General features: G+C 35.2%; 2 protein-coding genes across 10 annotated transcripts in view; one reads left to right on the top strand and one right to left on the bottom strand.

Annotated features, from left to right (window-relative positions):
- Positions 1-22,900, top strand: part of SLCO1A2 (solute carrier organic anion transporter family member 1A2) — a 131,489-nt gene that overhangs the window by 65,706 nt on the left and 42,883 nt on the right. For 4 of the 9 annotated variants that reach the window (XM_025930548.2, XM_086713934.1, XM_086713938.1 and 1 more), the window contains exons 1-3: positions 13,501-13,651; positions 13,761-13,880; positions 18,783-18,924. In XM_025930548.2, coding sequence (XP_025786333.1) covers positions 13,821-13,880; positions 18,783-18,924 — 202 coding nt within the window. In that variant the 5' untranslated portion in view covers positions 13,501-13,651; positions 13,761-13,820. Of the gene's footprint in view, positions 1-10,446; positions 10,571-13,229; positions 13,421-13,499; positions 13,652-13,760; positions 13,881-18,782; positions 18,925-22,900 lie in introns of those variants that run through there. The other 5 variants (XM_086713936.1, XM_086713933.1, XM_086713935.1 and 2 more) reach the window with 3 other exon arrangements.
- The window catches only part of IAPP (islet amyloid polypeptide), a 101,689-nt gene that overhangs the window by 49,372 nt on the left and 29,417 nt on the right, over positions 1-22,900 (bottom strand). The window contains exons 3-4 of the mRNA XM_025930710.2: positions 22,197-22,408; positions 6,820-6,970 (exon numbers count right to left, since the gene is read on the bottom strand). The gene's annotated coding sequence lies outside the window, so the exon portion shown is untranslated. The remainder of the gene's footprint in view (positions 1-6,819; positions 6,971-22,196; positions 22,409-22,900) is intronic.

Raw genomic sequence — 22,900 nt, forward strand, 5'->3', positions numbered from 1 at the left:
CCATAACTTTCTGCAGTTCAAATCCCACTGATTACTACTCCAATGTTGACACTACTTAAAGTTGTTGTACCAACTTTGCTTCTGATATTTAAATGCTACCACTTGGCCTCTACTGTTTTATGATTTTATCATCCTCTTTGTTCTTAGAGACCAATATTCTATAATAGCATCTCTTAATGTTATCCCAGGTAATCATCTCTGAATTTCTCAAAAAATGCTTACCAATGAATTCCATAATGCTTGGGCAAATACAATATCCTTTGGAGTCTTGTGTAACACAGCTGACTGGTGGGGTTTTTGGCCTTATGTGACATATCTACTTTAGCATGCTTGCTTCTTTGAGCTTTTTGATCCCTTCTCCTACCATCTCCATAGAAGTTCTGGAATGTCTATTTCACTTATTGTAGGCTATCACTTTTCTAAGATTCTAAGAGACATTATAGAAGCATACTAACTTAACCCTTGTCAATTATTACACCTTAAAAAAACCTTTATATGTAAGGGGTGCATCAGGAAAGGAAAGGGGAAAATAGTTATAGATTGTTTTAAAATGTCAGCTAGGAGAATTTTTTTTAATGTCGGAAGAATCCATTACCTTGCCAAATACTAATTATAAATTTTACCAAAATTTTTAGAAACAATGCATTTGAAAATTTTTTGATGTATTTGAGAACATTTTTGCTTAGCCTGGGCAAATTTCACATCCTGTATCAAGCATTCAAACCTTGGTGGTGTTTTTCTGAGTACTCTTATGATATCTTGCACCAGGAAATGCATCTGAATTTTTTTCTTTAATAATAATATTTTATTTATCTAACTCTCTAACCTTTTAAATTAGTCAACTTTTCATCTGTTTCACATTACTCATAACCTGACCCACCCTGTGGTTTCAGTCTGTTTCTTCCTTCCTTCTTCCCTTTCTTCTGTACTCAAACTTGGCTTTATGGTACATAATTTCAATTCTATACTTACTGGCCTCTTAACTTCCTTTACTCCCCTAACCAATTACTGAATCAAAATTGCCAATTCCAAATTCTAGATAAGCACATTTTTCTATTTATCTCCCTATTTTTCTATTTCTATTGAATATTTCTGGCACTAATTACACAATGGTATTTATGATCTTCTATAAAATTGTATCATCAAATCTTACTCAGTCTAGCAATCAGTGCTATTCACCAATCTTTTTACTCACTTCCATTTCACCTTTTGTTTTTAACCTCAACAGTGACCATTTTTAACTTGTTTCATTCTACTGTGGTCTTCCAGCATGTCCCTGACTCATTTGCTTTCTACTGACAAACTTAATTCTCCTCACTGAGAATGTGGTAGTCATTCCACACATATTCTCTTAACTTCCTCTTACCTCAAAATTTCTTCAGATTTCAATCAACTGTGCTTTTTCTAATGTTCCCACATATCCTTCCTCATACAAAGAACACCCACATGAATAGACAAATACTTGTATAAATACGTGTAGACAATGTCATTTAATAAGGAGAAAGAGTTAAACAGCAAAACCATCCATTGTTGTCTGTATCTGCTGAATGGAGTGAGAATGTGTTTGTCTTGGACTTAGTACAGAGGTTAAACTTCTAGCAAAAAGCAAATAAGAAAATAAAAAAAAATTAGAAAACAAGCAAATACAAAAAATACAAAAACAAACAAAACAAAAACAACAACAAAATAAGTACAATAAAGACTTTTCCATTGCTTAAGCTCAGAAAACACAGAGGCAATCAGCCAGAGGACAGAGTGCTCAGAACAGATAAATGAGCAAAAAACAAGGCAACCAAAAAAAAAAAAAAAAAAAAAAAAAGAGAGAGAGAGAGAGAAAGAGAGAGAGAGAGAGATACTTGTCATCTGGGGAAAATATTTAAAAAGTGGCAAGCTATTTTAGAAGTTTAGTTTTACTTTAAATTATTGAACTAAGTAAGGACATGAATTTATTGACAAATAAATCCAAAGACATGATATTATATTAGCTTTTGGAGTCAAGTATATTGAGGAAAAATAATGCCTTGTTATAAGAACTTGAGATAAAAAATTATCTGCATAATAACAGAGAGGATACATTTTTTTCCAAGAAGAAAAAAATGATTATTTCAGTACAGATCAGTGTTGGTCATCATGGAAAATGTTTTGGATTGGAATTGGAAGTATCAGTATGAACCTGTGTTCAGTATCTATACATTTTCCTATATCTATATTACCTATCTTTACTTGTTGATATAGACATCTATTTCCTGGGAGTACATATGTATATATCTGTATCTTGGTTTGTAAATATTATTTCCCCCTAAAGAAACTGGGGTTTCTTGGAGAAAAAGTTAACCCGAGAGCTGTGCCAGGGAGAATGAAAATGAGCCTAGAATATTTTCAAGAGCTAGAAAAAAAGGAAATGCCCAAACAATGATGGAGACATAGCCAAAAAAATAGAGTAACCAGTTGGAAGGGATTTCTATTGGGAAATTTGAACATTAATATATATAATGAAGGCAATAGATTATAACTCATCAAATAAAATAAAACTCATGAGTCCATATTGAAGTAAATGAATAAATAAACATTGAGAGAAAAATGATAGCTCTTTTTTTTTAATACCAGAATGCCTACTAATAAATTTAACAGGAATAAAGGGATTAGAAAATCATCAATGGATACTAAAACTAGAGGATCAAAATCTGAGGAGAAACAGGATATTTACACAGGTCTCAAAGTATCCCCACAGAAATTATTTATGAATTACAAAAGGAAAATAATAATTATATAGAAAAAACTGGCAGCTATACTTTCACCAAGTGATCAAAGCTAACATTTGCAAAATTGCAACAAGCTGACATCATGTGCCTCAAGATTATATGCCCTGAGGAGGACACATCACTTCAGTGGTATTCCTATCTAAAATGTGTAAGCAGAATTTAATCAAGAAGAAACATCAGACAAACTCATTTTGAGAAATATTTTACAAAACAGCTAACTTATGCTCAAAAAAAAATCAAGGTCAGGAAATACTAAAAGAGGGAAAAAATGGAAAGAAAGAAAGAAAGAAAGAAGAAAGAAAGAAAGAAAGAAAGAAAGAAAGAAAGAAAGAAAGAAAAAGGAAAAAACTTAATAACTAACTGTTTCTGATCAAAATAAACTAAGATATGACAATGAAATGCAGGGTATGGTGCTGGATTGGATCCTACATTATTTTCAACGTTTATTTATTTTTGGGACAGAGAGAGACAGAGCATGAACGGGGGAGGGGCAGAGAGAGAGGGAGACACAGAATCGGAAACAGGCTCCAGGTCTGAGCCATCAGCCCAGAGCCTGACGTGGGGCTCGAACTCACGGACCGCTAGATCGCGACCTGGCTGAAGTCGGACGCTTAACCGACTGCGCCACCCAGGCGCCCCAAGATCCTACATTATTAAAACAGAAAAGTTATAAGACCTTATTAGGACAACTGATGCAACTTGAATACAAACTATGGATTAGATAAGAATATTGAACTAATGTTAAATTCTCAGGCTTTGATAATTGTGTTCTGGTTATATAAAAGAATATCTTTAAGAATATCTTTGTTTTTAGGAAATACACACAGATATCTTTAATAAGAAAGGATCACAGTATCTCCAATGTTTTCAAGCGGCTTAGGAGTGGGAAGGGAAGAACATATACACAAAGAGAATGAGAGAGAAAGAGGGGGGTAGAGGAAAAGGGAGAGAATGTGGAAGCAAATGATGCAAAATGTAACTAACAGGTGAATATGAGTAAAAAGTATATGGAAATTCTGTATATTCTTGCAACTTTTCTCTATTTTTGAAGTTATACCAAAATAAACACTGCTAAAACAATACTGCTGCTTAAAGGAGAAAATCCAATAAATGAAACTGTTCATAAAAGCTCTGCTTTAACAGCATTCATTTCTGGTGGGGAGTGTTAGATCATAGGAATAGGTAAAAAGATAGACCAGTAGGTTGACTATTATGATATGTTCTGGCTAAGAACCATGGACTTTGGCAATATTTTGGCTTTTAGTCAATCACTGTGCAAAAGTGTTTTATTAGGTATTTTGTGTGCATAGATACATATGATGTCTATTTCCATATTTTCCAAGTGAGAACTTGACTGGACCAGTGTTCATCCATCTCTTTTGGCTTATATAAGATTCTTATTCTCCTTCACGATAATGCATAATCTTTTGAAAATTCTTATAAATTAAAAAAAAGCTTATTTAATAGTAGACAATTATACCTAAATGTTTAATTTTATTTTTTTATTTTATGTTTTAGAGCGAGGGAGAGAGCATGTGTGGGGAAGAAGGGCAGAGAGAGAGTGAGAGAGAATTTTGAGAAGGCTCCACATTCAGTGCAGAGCCCAACATGGGGCTTGATCCCACAACCCTAGGATCATGACCTAAGCTGAAACCAAGAGCTACCCAGGTGCCCCTAAATGTTTAATTTTAAATTGATGTTGGTAGGCAATTATTAATTTTATTTAATTATAATATTTGGTAATATTAAGTATGAATGCAAATTTCATGTACATCATATTAACAAAATGTGTACACTCTTAATTTTAAACTAATATTGTGAGTAAATGTTTGATCTGTGAAGAAATAAATTAAAAAATGACATTATGTTGTCTTTGGCTGTGGGGAATCACATATGAAAATGTAGATTTTTGTGTTTATTATATTTCTTAAGGTATTTAAAAAGCTGATATGATGTTAGGAATTTCTATGCTTAGATTGTTTAAAAATTTTTTAAAAATCAGAAAAGTTAGTTTTATAATGCTTGACTTTTTTTCAAATTGAGGAAATAGGAGAATGGCTTTTAAGTTAATATTTGCAGATATGTCTCTGAGTGTGAAAAAAGACCATCTAGATTCAATTTTCCACCTATTATTCCTTTTCAAAATTGATTTTGGAACAATAAGGCCATAAGATAAGGTCCTAGGTAAAATTTTTGATTAGATGAATGAAACTTAATGATGCAATGAAAGTAACCTTATGGGAAATTTATAACATTATTATTTTGGGGGGCACCTGGGTGACTTAGTCAATTAAGGGTCCGACTCTTGATTTTGGCTCAGGTCATGATCTCACAGTTCATGAGATCGAACACCACACTGGGCTCTGTGCTGATGGTGCAGAGACTCCTTGGCATTCTTTCTCCCTTTTTCTCTGCTCCTCCCCACTCTCTTTCTCTCTCTCAAAGTAAATAAATCAACTAAAAAAAATTACTATTTTTTAATGCTCCTCATTAGGTTATATTTTAACATTAGTGCTTCTCAAGCTTCCTGTGGCCCATTCAGTGGCCCATTAGAAGTATAAATAAAAAAGCATACGGCCATGAATAAAGATAATTTAAAATTGTCTAATGACCCAAGCCACCATGCTGACAAATTCAGCTGAGGGGTAACTTGAAGGAGATGCCAGTCATGTGCACATTCATGTGACTGACACTAGCCCCCGAGCCTCTCTCTTGATATTTATTCAGGCCTCTAAACTGTTCCCTTTATGTAATTTAAACAAGTGTTTTACTTACTAATCCCAGAGTAGAAATAGGAATGGATACCTTCATGGCCTGTGCCAACATGCAGCCAGTGTGAAGTGCTAAGTAGTGAGCCCAGATACCTTCTAGCTCTTTCAGTGGCTTCGGTCAGGAAATTTATAAATGCATTGGGCTGAATAGCTAAAATAAATACCAAATAATCAAAGAGAAGGGAGAGAAAAGGAGACAAAATATATTAGTGAAAGCAAAATAATTAAAGAAATAAGAAAAAATAGAAGTAGTTAGGAATAGAATATGAACATGAAGTAGAAGTGTGCTACATTCTTATTACATTAAAAAAAATCAATTCCAAAGATGGGTGTTCTTTTTCTCTATTTTTTAAATAAAAAAAGTATAACCAAAGGGGCGCCTGGGTGGCGCAGTCGGTTAAGCGTCCGACTTCAGCCAGGTCACGATCTCGCGGTCCGGGAGTTCGAGCCCCGCGTCGGGCTCTGGGCTGATGGCTTAGAGCCTGGAGCCTGTTTCCGATTCTGTGTCTCCCTCTCTCTCTGCCCCTCCCCCGTTCATGCTCTGTCTCTCTCTGTCCCAAAAATAAAATAAACGTTGAAAAAAAAAAAAAAAAGTATAACCATTCTTGTGGAAAACAGCACAGAAATTTCCAAAGTAAAAACAAAACAAAATCAACCATAACCCATCCAGAGAGAACTGCTTTTAAGATTCTGGTTTAGGTCTTTCAGTATTTTATCTAAATGAATACCACAATGAACACACACACACACACATACACACACACACACCCCACACCCTAATGGAGAGGCAGCCTAGGTTAATAATCTCAAAGGCATACTGCTTGGATCTGAATCCTGGCTCTGACACTTACAAGCTATATGTCCTTGCACACATTACTTGACCTCTCTGTGCTTTAATTCCACATCCTTAAAGTTGGGATGATATTATTGATGTCATAGAGTTTTAGGAAATTAAATGGATTGATATTTATAAAGCTTCTAGAGAGGGCCTACAATATAAAAATTATGTACAAAGTTTATATTTTTTTATTATCTCCAATTATATATAGTTTTACAAAAAATGGTATCATATTGTATATATAATAATAGATCTTGTGTTTTTCTAATCTGGTCATAGCCTTTTAGGAAAACTGCTTCTCCATGCTTTCTTTGTATGTTGGGGCCTTTGAGAGTGTCCAATAAATATCAATAAATACCAGATTTCCCCCATCCTAATTTGAGTCAATTGAAAAACAAGACAGAAAAGTATAACACACAGAGTCCAAAACATCACTTTTAGCACTTACCAAGCTGATAGGGAATGTGGCTTACTTCTGTTAGCACACTTTCTTACAGTTGACCTCCAAATAAATACGCTTTCCCAAGTAGTCTTTCAATCATATCAGCCATCTCACATGGAGTAGGTGAGGTTACAGAGAGAGGATTTGTGTGTGAATTCTATCCACATAGAAGGAAATAATGAGAATAAGGAATAATAATAATGCTAGTCTTTTCCCTTTTTCTTATTCCACTATTGAAAGGTTTACTTCTGACTGTACTTTTAAAAATCTGGTTGTTGAAATATTCTAACAAAGCACTTAGTGGTAACTAAGAGTATATAGCTCAGTTCTCTTTGGACATTTTTCCTACATATAACTTAAATAAGAAAGCTGGATATGTACCTTTCTATGTGAAGATTTGGTGACTGAAACTGTGTTTACATAATATAATTGATTGATGTATGAATCAGTTGAAAATCAGTTCATTTGATGACAAAGTCTCATGTCTTACTGGTTATCACACATAGATTGCAATGTCTACATATGTAAAGTTGAGAGCTGGCCAATTATGGAACTAGTTAAATCTCCTGAGTCTATTACTGAGAATTAAAAAGGCATTGAGGGGGCACCTGGGTGGCTCAGTCAGTTAAACATCTGACTCTTGACTTTGGCTCAGGTCATGATCTCATGGTTCATTAGTTTAAGCCCCTCATCAAGCTCTGCACAAATGGTGCAGAGCCTGCTTGGGATTCTCTCTCTCTCTCTTTCTCTCTCTCTCTGCTACCCTTCACTGCATGTTGATTATCCTCTAGCATCATATTACACTTTTATTACATATTATTTTAATTCTACTCCAACTGATTGTGGCTGTGTTGGTTATTTGTTTTTCTGCCTCCCATCCTCTGATCCTCTCTGTATCCTAAGAGACTGAATCTCCCAGGCACCCTTGCATCTGATTTCATGTTAGGTTGTCAGTGGCAAGTATTGGTGTGAGACTGGAATTGTTAAAATCAAAACAAACAAGATCAGCCTTGGAAATTCCTGGAGCAGAGAAAACCAGTTTACTCATTTAATTTAGCTTATTTTTTGCAAGACTAACTGGATGTGGGTTATTTCTTGCTTGTGCTTCTGGAAATCATAAGCAAAACTTAAACTATTTCCCAAAGTTGATATGAAATAACCACTGACCAATTCACTATCACTTAAGAAAATTCTAATATTCTGACCAACCATTGTGAAAATAAAACAGTCACTGTTTTCTTACTATGCTTAGATGCTTTATAATAATATACTCCTGAGCCACATTCCATGTTTTCGTTTGTGTGATAAATAAGCCCACTGACCCAATCAACAGAGTAACACAGAGACTCAGAGCACAGTGAAGTGAGGATTTAATCAACATTATTACAAGAGTGGGTGCCTGATGAACAGGCACACTTGGTACAGTTACAGCAGGCAATTTATCTCATAGCATGCAGGTCCCTCTCCTGATTCCTCATCGGCTGAGTACTATACAGGCTACAGCCTTACCTGGAAGTCACCTATGCCCGTGTAAGGCAAAAAGTAGTCTGATTGGAACAAATGTACATTCCTTGAGGTGATGCAGAGACTTCAGTTCTTTGGCGCATACTCATTGCAAAGCCCACGAAAAATAAGTGAAATGAAGAGGGGAAGAAGAACCAGGAAGTGAAGTGTCTAAGGGTTTGGGTTCCATTGCAGGGGAGTGGTTCGTACATATTCCCAATAGGTTGTAAGCTTATTATTAACTACACAGCACAGCTTTTATTTGGTATTTCTGAAAATTAATCATCTCACTTCTCACAATTTTAGTGCTCCTGGTTTTGCAAACTATCTTTTTTGGTCTGTGCACAGTAAACTTTTATTAATTACTACTCGAGTGATTCATTGATCTTACTTCTGTTATTTCTGAACTTTTGACAGGAGTGTAAAGAGGAAAAAACAGCCAGGGCATATCCACCCACTTTAGGTAGAGCCTCTGACAGTGGCTGTGTGTCCTTGAAGGACACCAGCTCCTGCAGCACAGCCTTTTTCCCTTTTTGATAACAGCGTTAGGCATGGGAATGACTTCCTACTGGTATATGGCTTTTTAACTCTTCTAATACCTTTATGACACTTTTCCATATTAAATTCCTTTACTGAACTACCTGTCATGAGCTCTGTTTTTCTGTCCGAACCTTGGCTGATACAAAGGTAGAGGTTATCTTGTGTGGATAGATTAAGGTAACCTGTACAAAATCACACAGCTAGTTTAACACCAGGCTTTCAAACCAGTTGTGCTTCACTTCAGAGCCCAAGTACTTAAACTGCTGTGCTGTATTCAAATGATATTCCAAATGAGTATTCAAATAAACAGTTTTCATGAATCACTTCTTCCCATTACTTAGTTCAAATTGTCTGCATTATGGCACTAACTAGCTATGAGTACCATTTAATTGTCTATCCCCCCCAACCCCAATAGCTTATGAGATCTCTTGAGAGGAAGAACATATGTTATTCATCTTTGTATCCCTAGCACCAACTACTGTGCTTGGAATGTAGTAGAGTCTTAATAAATATTTGGGGAATGAATGAATAATAATCATTGCCATTTATAGAGTAACTGTTTCATTCCTACAACAAAGCTAGGGATCTTATGTAAATTTTATAACTCAATCTTCATTAACAATCTTGCAAGATAGGCATAAATAGTCCAACATCATTGTTAAGGAAAAATAGGCTCAAGAGATTAAATAACTCACAACTAAACTAGGATTAGCTAAATGGGCTTCATGTCTTGACATTTTTACCATATCTAGCTGCCTCTATTAATGTGAATGGACAAATACATATATCAATGGTTTGGGGGGGGAAAGTAAACATTTTATTTGGGGAGCTTTATAAACAGACAAAATATTATGTCTATGAGAAAAAGGAGCAGCTCAGTATTTACTTGCCATAATTAAACGAAGGAACACATTTTTGTATCCAAAGTTATGTCTATGAAGGCAAAAGGAAAAGAAGAATTGGAGAAATAATCTAAATAAATGAAACAGTTTATATGACAAGTGTGGAAAGTGTTAGCTATTCCCATAATTATCTAGTCATTCTCTAGAATAACTTGGCATGAGGCAACACTGATGATATTTACAATCAGTTCTCCTAAAGATTTAGAAGTCAGGTTTCAGTTTTACTTTTTCCACATATTGGTCTGTTACCCAGAGTTAGACAGTATGTTACCCAAAGTAACACGGTAGGTATATTTATTTCTGGATTGCTAATGGAAGCTTTTGTTTGTGTTTTTGTATGTTCTATTTTTCACTTTGCCTGGTGAAATCCATGTATGAGTCTATGACCCAGTTAAGTTTCTACCCTACTTTGTCTGCAGTCATGCATTTCTTGTACCTCCTCTGCATGTAGGAAGGAAAATATAACTATATTTATGATGCTGATTTGCAGAACCCATTATCTTATTTTTTGATTTCTGATGGAAATGAACTAATAGAAGAAAAATAATTTGTTAGGCATCATACAAAGAGTTATTGTTGCTTCCACACATGCCTGATTGGCACTACTTGTTGTGCTAATGCTAATAATTTCAAATAAATTGAAATTATTTCAGCTGGACACCACCAAGAGGCTGTTCTCTTCTTGCAGGGCTAGTAGGAACCATTTGAAGATTCTGGAAATAAACAACTTTCATAAGATTTTTGCTGGTGCAGCCTTCTCTTTTTTTTTTTTTTTTTCCCGGGGAAAGGATGTTCTCCTAAGTCTTCTTCATGTATGTATTGCTAGTTTTGTCATGATAAAGGAAAGCCTTTATTTTCTTAATAGTATAGAATAATGTAAAATTAAATGTATACATGTTTCTTCAGTGATTTATAGTAATAAAAAACTGTGTCTAGATACTTAACATTGGGGGGAAAGCACAAACAGGACCATTTATTCATTTTGTAAAAATTGCACTCTTTTGTGACTGAAACATATCATTAAGGGCTGACAACCAAGGGGTGCCAAAACCCCCAGGGTGTTGCTATTCAATGGTTATACAATTTCAGTCATGCAAGATGAAAAAGTTCTAGAGATCCAAATACCAAAAATGTGCATTTAGTTAATTCTACAATGTGCCTTTACCACAACTAAAAAACAATACAAAAACAAAAACCCCCAGAGTCATGACCACCAGGCATGGAAGACACTCAACCACATTTGTATGAGAACACATACTAAAGAATTACCTGCTTTCATTTGAATGCTGAGAAGGAGTTAGTGAAAGAAAATGCTTCTCCACTTAATAAAACTCAAGCAAGTTGTTTTCATTAACAGTAATGATTGATGGGGATTTATTGGTGACACTGTAGTCCCAGGAGCAGAAGTCACCATGTAAACAACACTGTGCTAACAAAAAGGGACTGTTCACATGGCTGGCACTTGCAGGGCCATGAGATATGAAGAAACAACACGTGCATTCCCTGATTCGGAGCCACGGTGCTCAAAAGTGATGGTGACATTAACCATTGGATTTCATGAATTTTGTTAAACAAACAGAATAAATTTTATTCATTCCTTTATTTATTTTCCTTCATTAAAAGTTTTAAACATATCTGAAAAGCCAAAAAATTTTTAGGGAAAGTTTACTATTAACTCAATCACATTTAATTTCTTCCAAGTGCTTAGCTTCACACACTACCTCTTACCCCAGTCAAGACAACTGTTTATAGAACTTCTCTCAAGATAGTAAACACATTTCAAACAAATCTTTGAGGCATGGTGATAAAACCTGCTCAAGATGGTTACATAGTATCACAACGCATAGAAAGAACTACAGAATTCCCCTTTGTAGTGACTTTCTGTGTCACTAACTCCACCTTCTATGTCCTGTGGCTGCATAGGAAAATAGGCATTTAGAACAGTCATGACTTTAGCCACTAAAGAGTAAAGCCAACTTTGACATGGAAGAGGAATAAGTTTTCTCCCTCTTGTACTGTTTCATTGGGTGACCATAATTGGGCTCAGATATTAGCAAGGAGAACAGAAGGAAAAAAGACAGAGGAAAGACCAGATTCTAAATCATGAGAAGGAAGGAACGAGAGCAGCTGAGAGGTTTATAATACAGGTATAAAATAAAAAGCAGGTATAATACAAATGAGAACCAAAGAATAGCAGTTCCCATTCTTTCGAAAAATTAACACTATCTATTGGTTTTTCCAAAACTAGGGCCATGTACTTGTTCTATAGTTAAGGTGATTTGGCATTTTAGGTGGGGGATTTCAGCATGAGTTCATGTGTATGCCATTCAGATTTGCCAAGATTGTCTCTAATAATTTTCATGTATGATCTATGAATTTCTCACCTCTTACATACCAAACAATTTGTATTTGATCTGATGCTATTCAGTTCTATTCCACTGTGTTTTATTTAAAAGTTTTATGTTTTTCAATAAAAATAGAATTTCCTGGGGCGCCTGGGTGGCGCAGTCGGTTGGGCGTCCGACTTCAGCCAGGTCACGATCTCGCGGTCCGTGAGTTCGAGCCCCGCGTCAGGCTCTGGGCTGATGGCTCAGAGCCTGGAGCCTGTTTCCGATTCTGTGTCTCCCTCTCTCTCTGCCCCTCCCCCGTTCATGCTCTGTCTCTCTGTCCCAAAAATAAATAAATGTTGAAAAAAAAAATTAAAAAAAAAAAAATAATAGAAAAAAAATAAATAAAAAATAAAATAAAAAAAAATAGAATTTCCTTGGGATCTGGGTCCAAGTACTTTCCACAGAGACTCATTAACTAGGTTATAACTAGTTTCTGTTGTCTATAAGACAGCCTATCTGTCTTAAACACTGCTGAAATCTTGTGATTAGCACTATGTCTGGTACATAGCAGACATATTTGTTGTCTGTGAGAGAATGAGTAAAGAAAACTAAGTTCATACATAATTGTTTAGACTGTTGCCGATTCAGCAAATGTATAGAGGTAAGACAATTAAGTTTTGGAAAATGGGAATCATTGAGGATCACTTGTTAAATGGATTTTGTTCAGAGGATTTTAATAAATGAACATTGAAGATACTACTAAAATATCATTCTGGCAACCTGAAGTGGATTTATGAAAATAAATATTGTCAGAGTGAAACACTTTAGTTTGGGGGCAAAATAATGCCCTAGTTTCAAGACACAAATAGACAAAATCTTTGAGAAGGGGTTAGTAGAATTTAATAGAGTTTAACTCATCTTCTTGTTTTACATATAAAAATGCGTGCCTATGTATTATATACAAGTACACATATATCTGTATTTATTACATATGTAGGCATATCACTCTCCACTTATATATTTGGTCTTCTTATACACCTCACATTCTAACTTGCAACTGTAGGATTCTTTTCCAGATCACAGAATTATTTGTTATTTTTACTTAGACTATTTCCATGATTAAAATTCCATATCTCCCCAGGTTTCCTTGAATCAGCAGTGCCCCAGAAAGTGTTTCCCTTCCTGAGACTCCAGGGAAGTCTTGGAACGCAAAGAACTTGAAGAGGGAGCCTGGCCAAATAGAGATTTTTGAGCCTTGGTAGGCTTGCTGAAGCAGATTTTTAGCACAAACACAAATCAAAGTCTTTGTGTTCTTAAAAGCAGCATTTTCATGTAAGTCCAAAAAGCTCACTTTGGTTCTATTTGTTTTGGCTAAAGAAATGAAAACCTTTGTTTTAACCACGTGGTCATTATTTTGCAAGGGGACCACAGCAAATTATTATAATATCTTTAATCTAGCTAAAGACTAACTAAAGTTATTTGATGTAACTTTCTCAGTGGAAAATTAGCAACTAAATCTTCTCTAACATCATTATTTTCTAGATCTGAATAAAAGCTTCTAAGGTATTTTTGTAATACAGTAGAATCTGATTGTTACTCAGATTCTATATTTTCTTCAAAAGAATGACGACTTATGATTTTGCCAGTTAACAGATTTTTGTCTTCTTAAAAGGATGAACTAAGAAATTTCAAGCTTTGAAACATAAATATTTGGAACACTCAGAAGAACAACATGGCAGAAAATGAGAAAAGAATTAAAACCCATAGAATAAGATGTCTTTCCAAGATGAAGGTATGGACTTTTGTGTGTATGGATATATGTATGTGTACTTTTTTTTTTTTTTAGTTTAGAGTTTGTAAAGTTGCTCACATGAAGTGCTTTAATGTTAATGTCACATTACCTAATATATTGATAATTTCTTGCTTTAATTAAGTTGGTTTTATAACTGAGGGTTAAACAGGGCTACTGATTCAGGTAATTTAATCAGAAATGATTTTGAGGAACTTAAATGGAAGACAAGTTCTTAAAAGTTTTCAGGCGATAATATGTTACAATAGGATTTGATTTTCTGGATAAAACGGCCAATTTAATGTTCACTCTTTTGGGGTTTTTAGTCCAGAGGAGTGTGGGGGTCTCACCTAGAAAACGGTTCATTGTACAGAAATGCTTTGTTGGTCTGTTTGTAACGATTAATTCACAATGACCTAGTAAAACAAATATTTACTTCAAGCTTTGGCAACATATCAACCATTGTCTGTAAGAATAATGCCCATTTTGTTAGCTGTTTCTGGTACTCTTGACCATTTCAGAACAAATTCTTTTTGTATAGCTTCAAAGCCATTTGCCTTCAAAGAAAATTTTAATTTGTTTTAAACCAAGGGATCTGGATATTTGTCTTGATTCTAAAGCTAGTGACTGCAAGTGGTTTTTAGACTAATGTCACCAATATTCTCCTTATCAAAGTTTGTTTTCTCTTCATACATGTGTAGGGAAAATCTATACATGTGCATAAAAGTGGAGAATGATGATTTAGATCTAGCAAGCTACATTTGCCTGAAATGCTGTATTAATTATTTATTTAAAAAATTCCCCTTACAAAAAAAAAAAATTCCCCTTAAATTATCCCTCAATTCTCATGCCCTTATCCTAAAACTGAATGGTTAAAAATAAGGATCTAGGCTCAGGCTCCCCGCGTTCATGCCTAGGTTCAACTGCTTTCTTGCCATATGACTTGGACAAGTTGTTCTTTGTGATTTCTTCAGCTTTCTGATTTGAAAAAGGTAATAACAAAACTCCTATTTCATAGGATTTTTTCCTTTTTACATACTTGGAAAATGACTAGAATATTATATACATTCTATGAATATTAGCTATTATTATTAATAGCACTATATTTTCACTAACTGGAATTTAAATAAAAACTTGGAAGTAAAAAATTAGTATTAATAGCATTTGTGTATAAAAGTCAAGTGTCATTTATTTAAGAAAAGGTTTTAATGTAATATTTGCTTACTTAGGGGTTTGACAAGATTAGATATTGATGTTCACATTATGGTAAAATGTTGCAAGGACAAATTTATCAGGTAAATTGGGAAGCAACTGCTTAATAGCCAGATTTTTTTTTTTTTGGCTTCTCTGAACTTAAAAATATGCATGTTAAGCAAAATTCTTTTTTTTTTCAGTAGATAATCACATGGTTTATTTAAACTTGAGGATAACTGGATACTCTTCATTTTTTATTATTTCTCAAAGCTCAGTAGCTCCTAAACTTTTAACTTGCGCCCTTATGGTAGTAAATTTTAAGCAAAATTCTTAAAAAAGCATCAGTGGACTGTCCTCAGTAAGTTTGCTTCAAACTCTGTGGCATTATTGTTAACAGCTAGTAGAACTAGCTTCACAAGTATAGAGGTTATTTCGTACTAGACATGAGTCAGAATAGCCACTGATTGCTTTTACTTTGTGACTAGAACCAAACAGTTTAGGTAACCCATCTAGGTGTTTTAGGAAAGAACACTGGGGCCATGATTCTTCTAGTGTCTGTTCTTAAAATATTAAATAAAATAAATTATACCCCCAAATATGATTTGTACGTTATTTGGTAGACCTTGCTTTTAAATATAAAACCTGAAGGGGCACCTACGTGGCTCTGTCGGTTAAGCGTCCGGCTTCAGCTCAGGTCATGATCTCGTGGTTTGTGGGTTCGAGACCCACATCAGGCTCTGTGCAAACAGCTCAGAGCCTGGAGCCTGCTTGGGATTCTGTGCCTCCCTCTCTCTCTGCCCCTCCCCCACTCATGATCTCTCTCTCTCTCTCTCTCTTTCAGAAATAAACACTTAAAATTAAAATTAAATATAAAACCATGTGAATTTTTTTTATTCTCAATAATGTGCTCTGCAAAGATTTATAGTGTGGAGACAGTTTCTACAAATGGCATTTACTATAAAAGAATAAACAGAGATATAGCCATATAATGGTTTAGCTCATATTGAGCTTCATATTTAAATTTCTCAGGACTTTTTCCACATAAATTTCTATTCAGATTTCTCCAAATGAATTGGTACAGCCAATTCATCTCAGTTGTATTTAATTCTATTACATTTCATCTTATATTCAGCTTACTTTCAGCTCTGACCACTTCTTCAAGATGTTTTTGAATACTTACTCTGTTATTAATTCAGCAAACCTGTATTAAGTGCCTAGACACCAATGATCTAAAGATAAATAATATATGTATCCCATATTTGAATTGTTCACAGTACAGTGAAGGAGGCATCCAAGTACATACATAAAGTGCACGGCAATAAGGGCTATAATAGAGGCAGTACACAGTAGGATGGGAAGGTAGAGTGAGTGGTCAAGGCTACTTGGGGAGCAGAACAACAAGTCTCCACGATAGAAATGATGATAGAGTTGACTTTTAAAAATTGAATATATATTTATCATATACACAAGAGGAAGAAAAGTATTACAAGTGGAATACCATCCTGTAAAATACACTGAGATGTAAAATGGCATGGTGAATTAAAGAAACTTTAAGTAGAACATTATGTATAGGGATAAACAGCAGGAATGTTATTGACATATAGATGAAACATGGTTTGCCATCTAAAAAAGTATAAATGTTTGTTTTTGAGAAGTCATTAAAACATTTTAAGAAGTGAAATCACATGCCAGTTATGGTGGCAGGTGGAGGGAGTTTAGGTGTGGACAAGACTACAGGCAACTAAGGAATGCTGACAATTGTCTCATCTAAACTGTTTGTACATTTGAGGGATTTCAGCATTTGGGTGATAGGGAAAGCTATGGGAATATATAAGATTTCCTAAGGAGAGCATAGATAGCACAGAGTAGAGGGTGCAAGACAAATCCTGAACGAGCTGGCCAAAGAGAAGACTGAATAGAAAGATGCTAGCAGGTAAGTGGACATATAGGTGTGTGTGGGGGGGGGAGGGGTGGAGGGTGGGAACCTCAGGAAGAAAAGAGAGATTAATGGAGTCAAATGACCCAGAGACATCAGAAAAGCTGAGAACTGAGATGTATCTATTGAATTTGGAACTCAGGAAGTTGTTTTTGACCTTTAATGGAGTAGCTTCAGGAGAGGCTAAACAGTAGGAAAGTAAAGGGTGAATGGAAAGTTAAACAGTCTAGGCAATAAACTTAGACTGTTCTTCCAAACATCCTGTTGGTAGCTGGAATTGCAACCATCAGGGGGTAGGGAAAAATACCATATATATATACACGTATATCACACACACACACACACACACACACACACACACACACACATATATGAAGACAGAAGTATTTTAAATACATTTATAAATTAGTAGAGAGGTGGTAAAGAGTGTGAGGTTGAAAATAGAGGAGAGAGTAGTAGTTGATGAATCAAGATCTCAAATGGGAAGAATGGATTCAAAAGCATGGGTAGAGGGATTTTATTGTACTGGAGAAGGGACACCTATCCTTCTAAGGTAGGAAGGGAATTAGAGAGGCAGAGATGGGGGAAAGTTTGATGGTGATGTTGCTGAGATCATTTGCTGGTCATGAAGACCACATGACTAGTTCGAAGACTGAGAAATAGAAAAGATTGTGAATAACTGTGAAGGGAATGTACAAGGTGCAATATAAATTGTGGGGTTGGTTTAAGATTGAGAATTTGGAAGATGAAGGGGTGAGGATTTTACAGATTTGAGTCTGCTGGCTAGAGAGTAGATTGAATGGTCTCTAGGATGGAAGTTTCATCAGGAAACATCTTTAAGTAAGACCAAGGAAAAAGTCCTTTGGCCTAGGGTTGGAAAACCACCATTCAGGATGGCCTAAATCTATTTATCTCTATTGTGTATTTACTTAACTACGCTATCACTTAGTATACAATACTCCTTTGCCAAATCTTCTACTAAAATCTAAGTCTGCTTCTTCCTAATTTAATAAAACTGTCAAAATTGCGACTTTTCCACATTTTCAGTAAAACCATACTAGCTTTTGGTGATCACAATGGTTCTGTTTGTTAAGTTGTCCTTGGTTTTTGTTATGGATCACATCAACCTGACTGTCCTCTAAAACTGTATCAGTAAGTAGGAAATGTGATTCAATATATAGAAATTTATTGTATTCATACTTGTTTCTTATAGCAAATGCCTGTTCCATTTAGAAACATTTTTATAATGGTTTATAATTACTTTATATTTTATTATAATATATATAATATTGTTTTAAATAAATAAACTGGTAGTGAGCAGCAATCTAATGTTGCATAATTTGCATATTACTTTGGAGACACCTTGAACAAATTTGCTACAGAAATAATGTCTTTGTGTAATGCTGTGTTCCTTTTTTATCATATATGTATTTCTTGCACTACAGATGGCAGTGTAGTGTTGAAGATCTATTTAAAAGCTATCTCTTATTTATAATGACTGTTTCTGCATATGTAAAAGAGGTACCTATAAAATAATGAAGCTACAATTACCCACAAAATTCAATATTACTAATCAGTCCTACTTTGAGTTTTCAGAGACAACATGGCATGAAAGACCAGATGAAAAGACTGCATTAAAAGTTTCTTGCAAATTTAAGGGTTACTTATGTTGGAGATGATCAGTCTTGTGTTAGAAGAAATTTTGTCAACAAATGGCAAATATACAATTTAAAAATAATTTTTTTCTATGTTTTCTTATATTCTTTTCTCCCTAGATGTTTCTGTTGGCAATAACATGTGCATTTGTATCCAAAACACTATCTGGATCTTATATGAATTCCATGCTCACACAAATAGAGAGACAATTCAACATTCCCACATCTCTAGTTGGATTTATTAACGGGAGCTTTGAGATTGGTATGAATTATTTTTGTATTACTCCTTTTTATATTTTATCTATAAAGCTAGTCTGAATTTTATTCTCCTCATTTGCAATTTTAGGCCATCTAATTTGACTGAATAATATGTTTTCCAAAATGGATGAATAGCCTTGCTAACTTTGGATTATGCTTAGAAACAATTCATTTAAATATTATCTCCCAAATAACACCTAAGTATTGCCACATATCCCACCACTGGACTTTTTATTCTAATAGTTTTTTGGTTAGCTAGGATAAGTAGCAGAGTATTTAAATTTTTTAAATTTAATCTATCATTTGAGAATTCTTAAAAACTCTATCTTCCTATTTAGAAGACATATGTCATGGAAAACAAAAGAATCTGTTGTCCAAAGGAAACATGAATATTTTTATTTTCCTGCTGTTTCTGGGAGGTTAACAATTCTTCTAAGTGCAGAAGGAAGAAGAAACTGTTTTTCGCATCTCCCTGAATTTATTTCAGAAACAGACTCTAGGAAGGAATAAAGTCTGTTCTTACTCTCTGAATTTTGTGGAGGACTGGGAAGATGTGAACATAGGGGAGGACTGAGGAAGAGAAAGATTTCTCTTGTAAACAAAGCTACATAGAAATACGAATGCCATTCTTTTACAGCTTTAGAGTGACTTCTATTTCCTCCAAGGTGAATTTTGCTTTCAATATACTTAATATCTGGAAGAAAAATCAGGATTGAGGGGAGGCAAAACTGAAACAGGTGATGCTTGATTGTATATTCTAGCACTTAACTCCCTGAAACTAAACTCGGCACCACCTGTGTGCTGGATCCTGGTGATGGAGTTAGATACAACTCTTTATATAGCCCTGCCTAGACTGTGCTCACAGTCAAATGGAGGGCATAGAGACACAATAATAATTTTAATTGAATGCAGTACATTTGGTGACATAGATAGATGCAAGGTCCTATAGAAACACACAGCAGGGACATAGCCTTACTGAGGGAAGATCTTGACAGATGAGTAAAAAGTTGTCTAGGTGAAGAAACAGGGTTAGATGAGCGTGAAGGGAATTCCAATAGAAAAAGAAGCATAAGGGTGAGTCAGAGTAGTAATTTGTGTGGGGAGTAACATTCAGTCCAATATTGTTGACTCACAAAGCTTATGTGGGAATTATTAAGATATGAGTCTGGAGAAATGGGCAGGGGTGAGAAATGAAATATGGTTGGTCTTCTGTGCTTATTACGGCACTTGCATGAAATAAAAACTATAACAGTAAAAAGGGAAAAAAAGGTAAAAAGAAACCCAGTTTTATTTGAATAAAGTTACCAAAATATTAAAACAACCTGCCATATAATAATATTTGTGCTTGCCAACACACTAAATATAATATCTACCCTAATTTTGAAGTAATGAGTAGTGTCAATATTTTGAGGTATCTACAACAATGTAATGTTATATGCAAATATCTATAACTTTTATTGGTGACAATCTTTGACAAAATCATAGGTACTGTTAAGGCTACCATAGTTTGCGTCTACTCTCAGTATCAAAGAAAATGCTAACATAACTTTAATTATAAGTTAGTGAAAATAAAGATGCATTTTTTTTCTCACTCAAGATCATAGAACCCCTGATTTCTATCCATGGACTCCATGGGTATTTGTTTATATATGGCAGGTTAGGCAGACCTATTTAAAACAAAGGTCAGATGGGGTGCCTGGATGGCTCAGCCAGTTGAGCCTCTGACTTGGGCTCAAGTCATGATCTTGCAGTTTGTGAGTTTGAGCCCCACATTGGACTTGCTGCTATCAGCACAGAACTTGCTTCAGATCTTCTGTCCTCTCCACCCCCTGTCCCTCCTCCACTCCTACTCGAGCTCTAAGATAAATAAAATATTAAAAAATATTAAAACAAAGGTCAAATTTGCTTTCTAGCAGGGCCATGCTTGTGGCTGTGTTGGAGACAGATTTGAAGGTGGCCAGCCAGCCAGAGAGGAATCTAGCATGGCAAAAGCACAAGAGAGAGCTATCTGGATCTGAGTCACAGATCATGCTGGTAGGAATAGAAAGAGAGAGTGACCTAAGAAATATTTAGGAGTTAAATTCCTGAGAACTTAGTAACAGATTGGATGTGGTGGATGAGAAAAGTAGACATCCCCAGATTTACAGCTTGGGTAGTAGAGTGGATAATGGGGAAGGGGGACAAGATTGTGGTAGTGGCTAGGGGAATGATGATGAGTTCTGTTTAGGAAAATGGTGGTAGTAGCAGTGAGATTTTGAGTAGTGATGTCCATGTTGCAGTTATAGGAGTTGGAAGCATTGGAGGAACTGTCTGAGCTGGAGGAACTGATTAGTGAGTAAACAGGTGGTTGTTAAAACTAGAGAACAGATGAGGCTATTTAAGAAGAGGGTATACGGTGACAAATACCATAGGCAGAGTGCATCCTTGAGGTACACCAATATTTCATGAACAGGTGGAAGAAAGTAACCCACGAAAGTGTTAAGAGAAGAAATAGAGAATTAAGAGGGGAAACAGGAGAGAAGGTATAGATACCAAGGGAGTACAAGTTCCCAAAATAAAAATTTCTCAACGGTCTCAAAAGCATTAAAAAATATCCCATTAGATAAGGATAGAAAAATATTCCCTGGGTTTTATGAGATAATTGATGATCTTTGCCAGGGCATGTTTAGCTGAATCGTGGATATACAAGCTAGGAGGCAGAGAGAGAGAGAGAGAGAGAGAGAGAGAGAGAGAGAGAGAGAAGTGACTTTGGGAAAGAACAAGAGGGAAAGAAGTGGAATCTGCATCAGTTTGGAGAGAAACTAGAGAACATCTGTAATTAAAATGCATCAGAGAGGGAGACACTTAACATATACAAGAGAGATTATTATTAGTGGAGTAAGTTGTTGGAGGGAATGGAAGTGCCCAGGTTGTGCGTTAGTCTGTGGATGGTAGGATGGGCACCACAACCTCTGAAACAGAAGGAAAGTGGTAAGGCCATAACCTGGGAACTGGACTGCCCCAAATTTCTTGACAAAGTGGAAAGTATTAACTATGGAAAGTGAGTGGTGATAGGTGGCTTGAGAGCAATTGATGCAGATCTGAAATAATCGCTGAAGAGAAAAGGAGAGGTAATTTACAGATGCCAATAAATGTATTACTTTGCTTACCTTTCCTCAGTAATGTTTATAGATAGCGTTCTCCATACCCTTGACAAAATCTTATCTGTCCTTTCCTATTCCCTTTCATGGTAATTATTTTATTGACAGAGAAATGCAATTTGAAATATCAGCTTACCCTTATGTGGAGTGAAGTCTCTTCCTTTCTTCTCCTTTCAAAAATGGATATGGATTTCAAACTGTGGCTTTCTAGAGATGATACTGTCAACATGGATGGCTTTGATGATGGGAATTTTAGAGACTTAGGTAGGACAAGGTGGTTGCACTTGGTGAGGCACTGTCCATATAAAATAATGTAGGCACTGACATTTCTTCTACTTACAAGGCAGACTAGAGAGAAACAGATATGGAAAGAAAAGTTTTCAAAATATACATTACTACATAGAAAACTATTAACAAATTGAGGGAAAGTTTTTAAAACTTTTATAATTCTTGAGCTCATCATAGAGGTTTTCCTTATGCATAATAAGATCAGGGAAAATATTGATTACTGAATTTAAGATGTATGATATGAGAACTTCCTCATGTGTTTGGTTCTTTTGACCCTTTACACCATAGTTATCAAGGACCTGTTCATCAGAATGAGGCCTCCCCAATTAGTTTCTTTATCCTTAAACTTCATTCTAAGACATGTGGATAAATTTTTCATTGAATTATTTACTCCTCAACGCAAGTGTTATTTCTAAAACTCAGTGGAGAAGTGGGTATCTACTCTTTTTTACTTCTAAGGAGAGAAAAACAAACAGATCTCTGGCTTGATTATATTGACCAATACAAAGTTATATCTAAACAATGAGTTATAAAACATATATATATCTGAAT

This window comes from Puma concolor, chromosome B4 (assembly GCF_028749965.1).
Source record: "Puma concolor isolate L17-30 chromosome B4, mPumCon1.1.hap2, whole genome shotgun sequence".
NCBI classification, from domain to species: domain Eukaryota; kingdom Metazoa; phylum Chordata; class Mammalia; order Carnivora; family Felidae; genus Puma; species Puma concolor.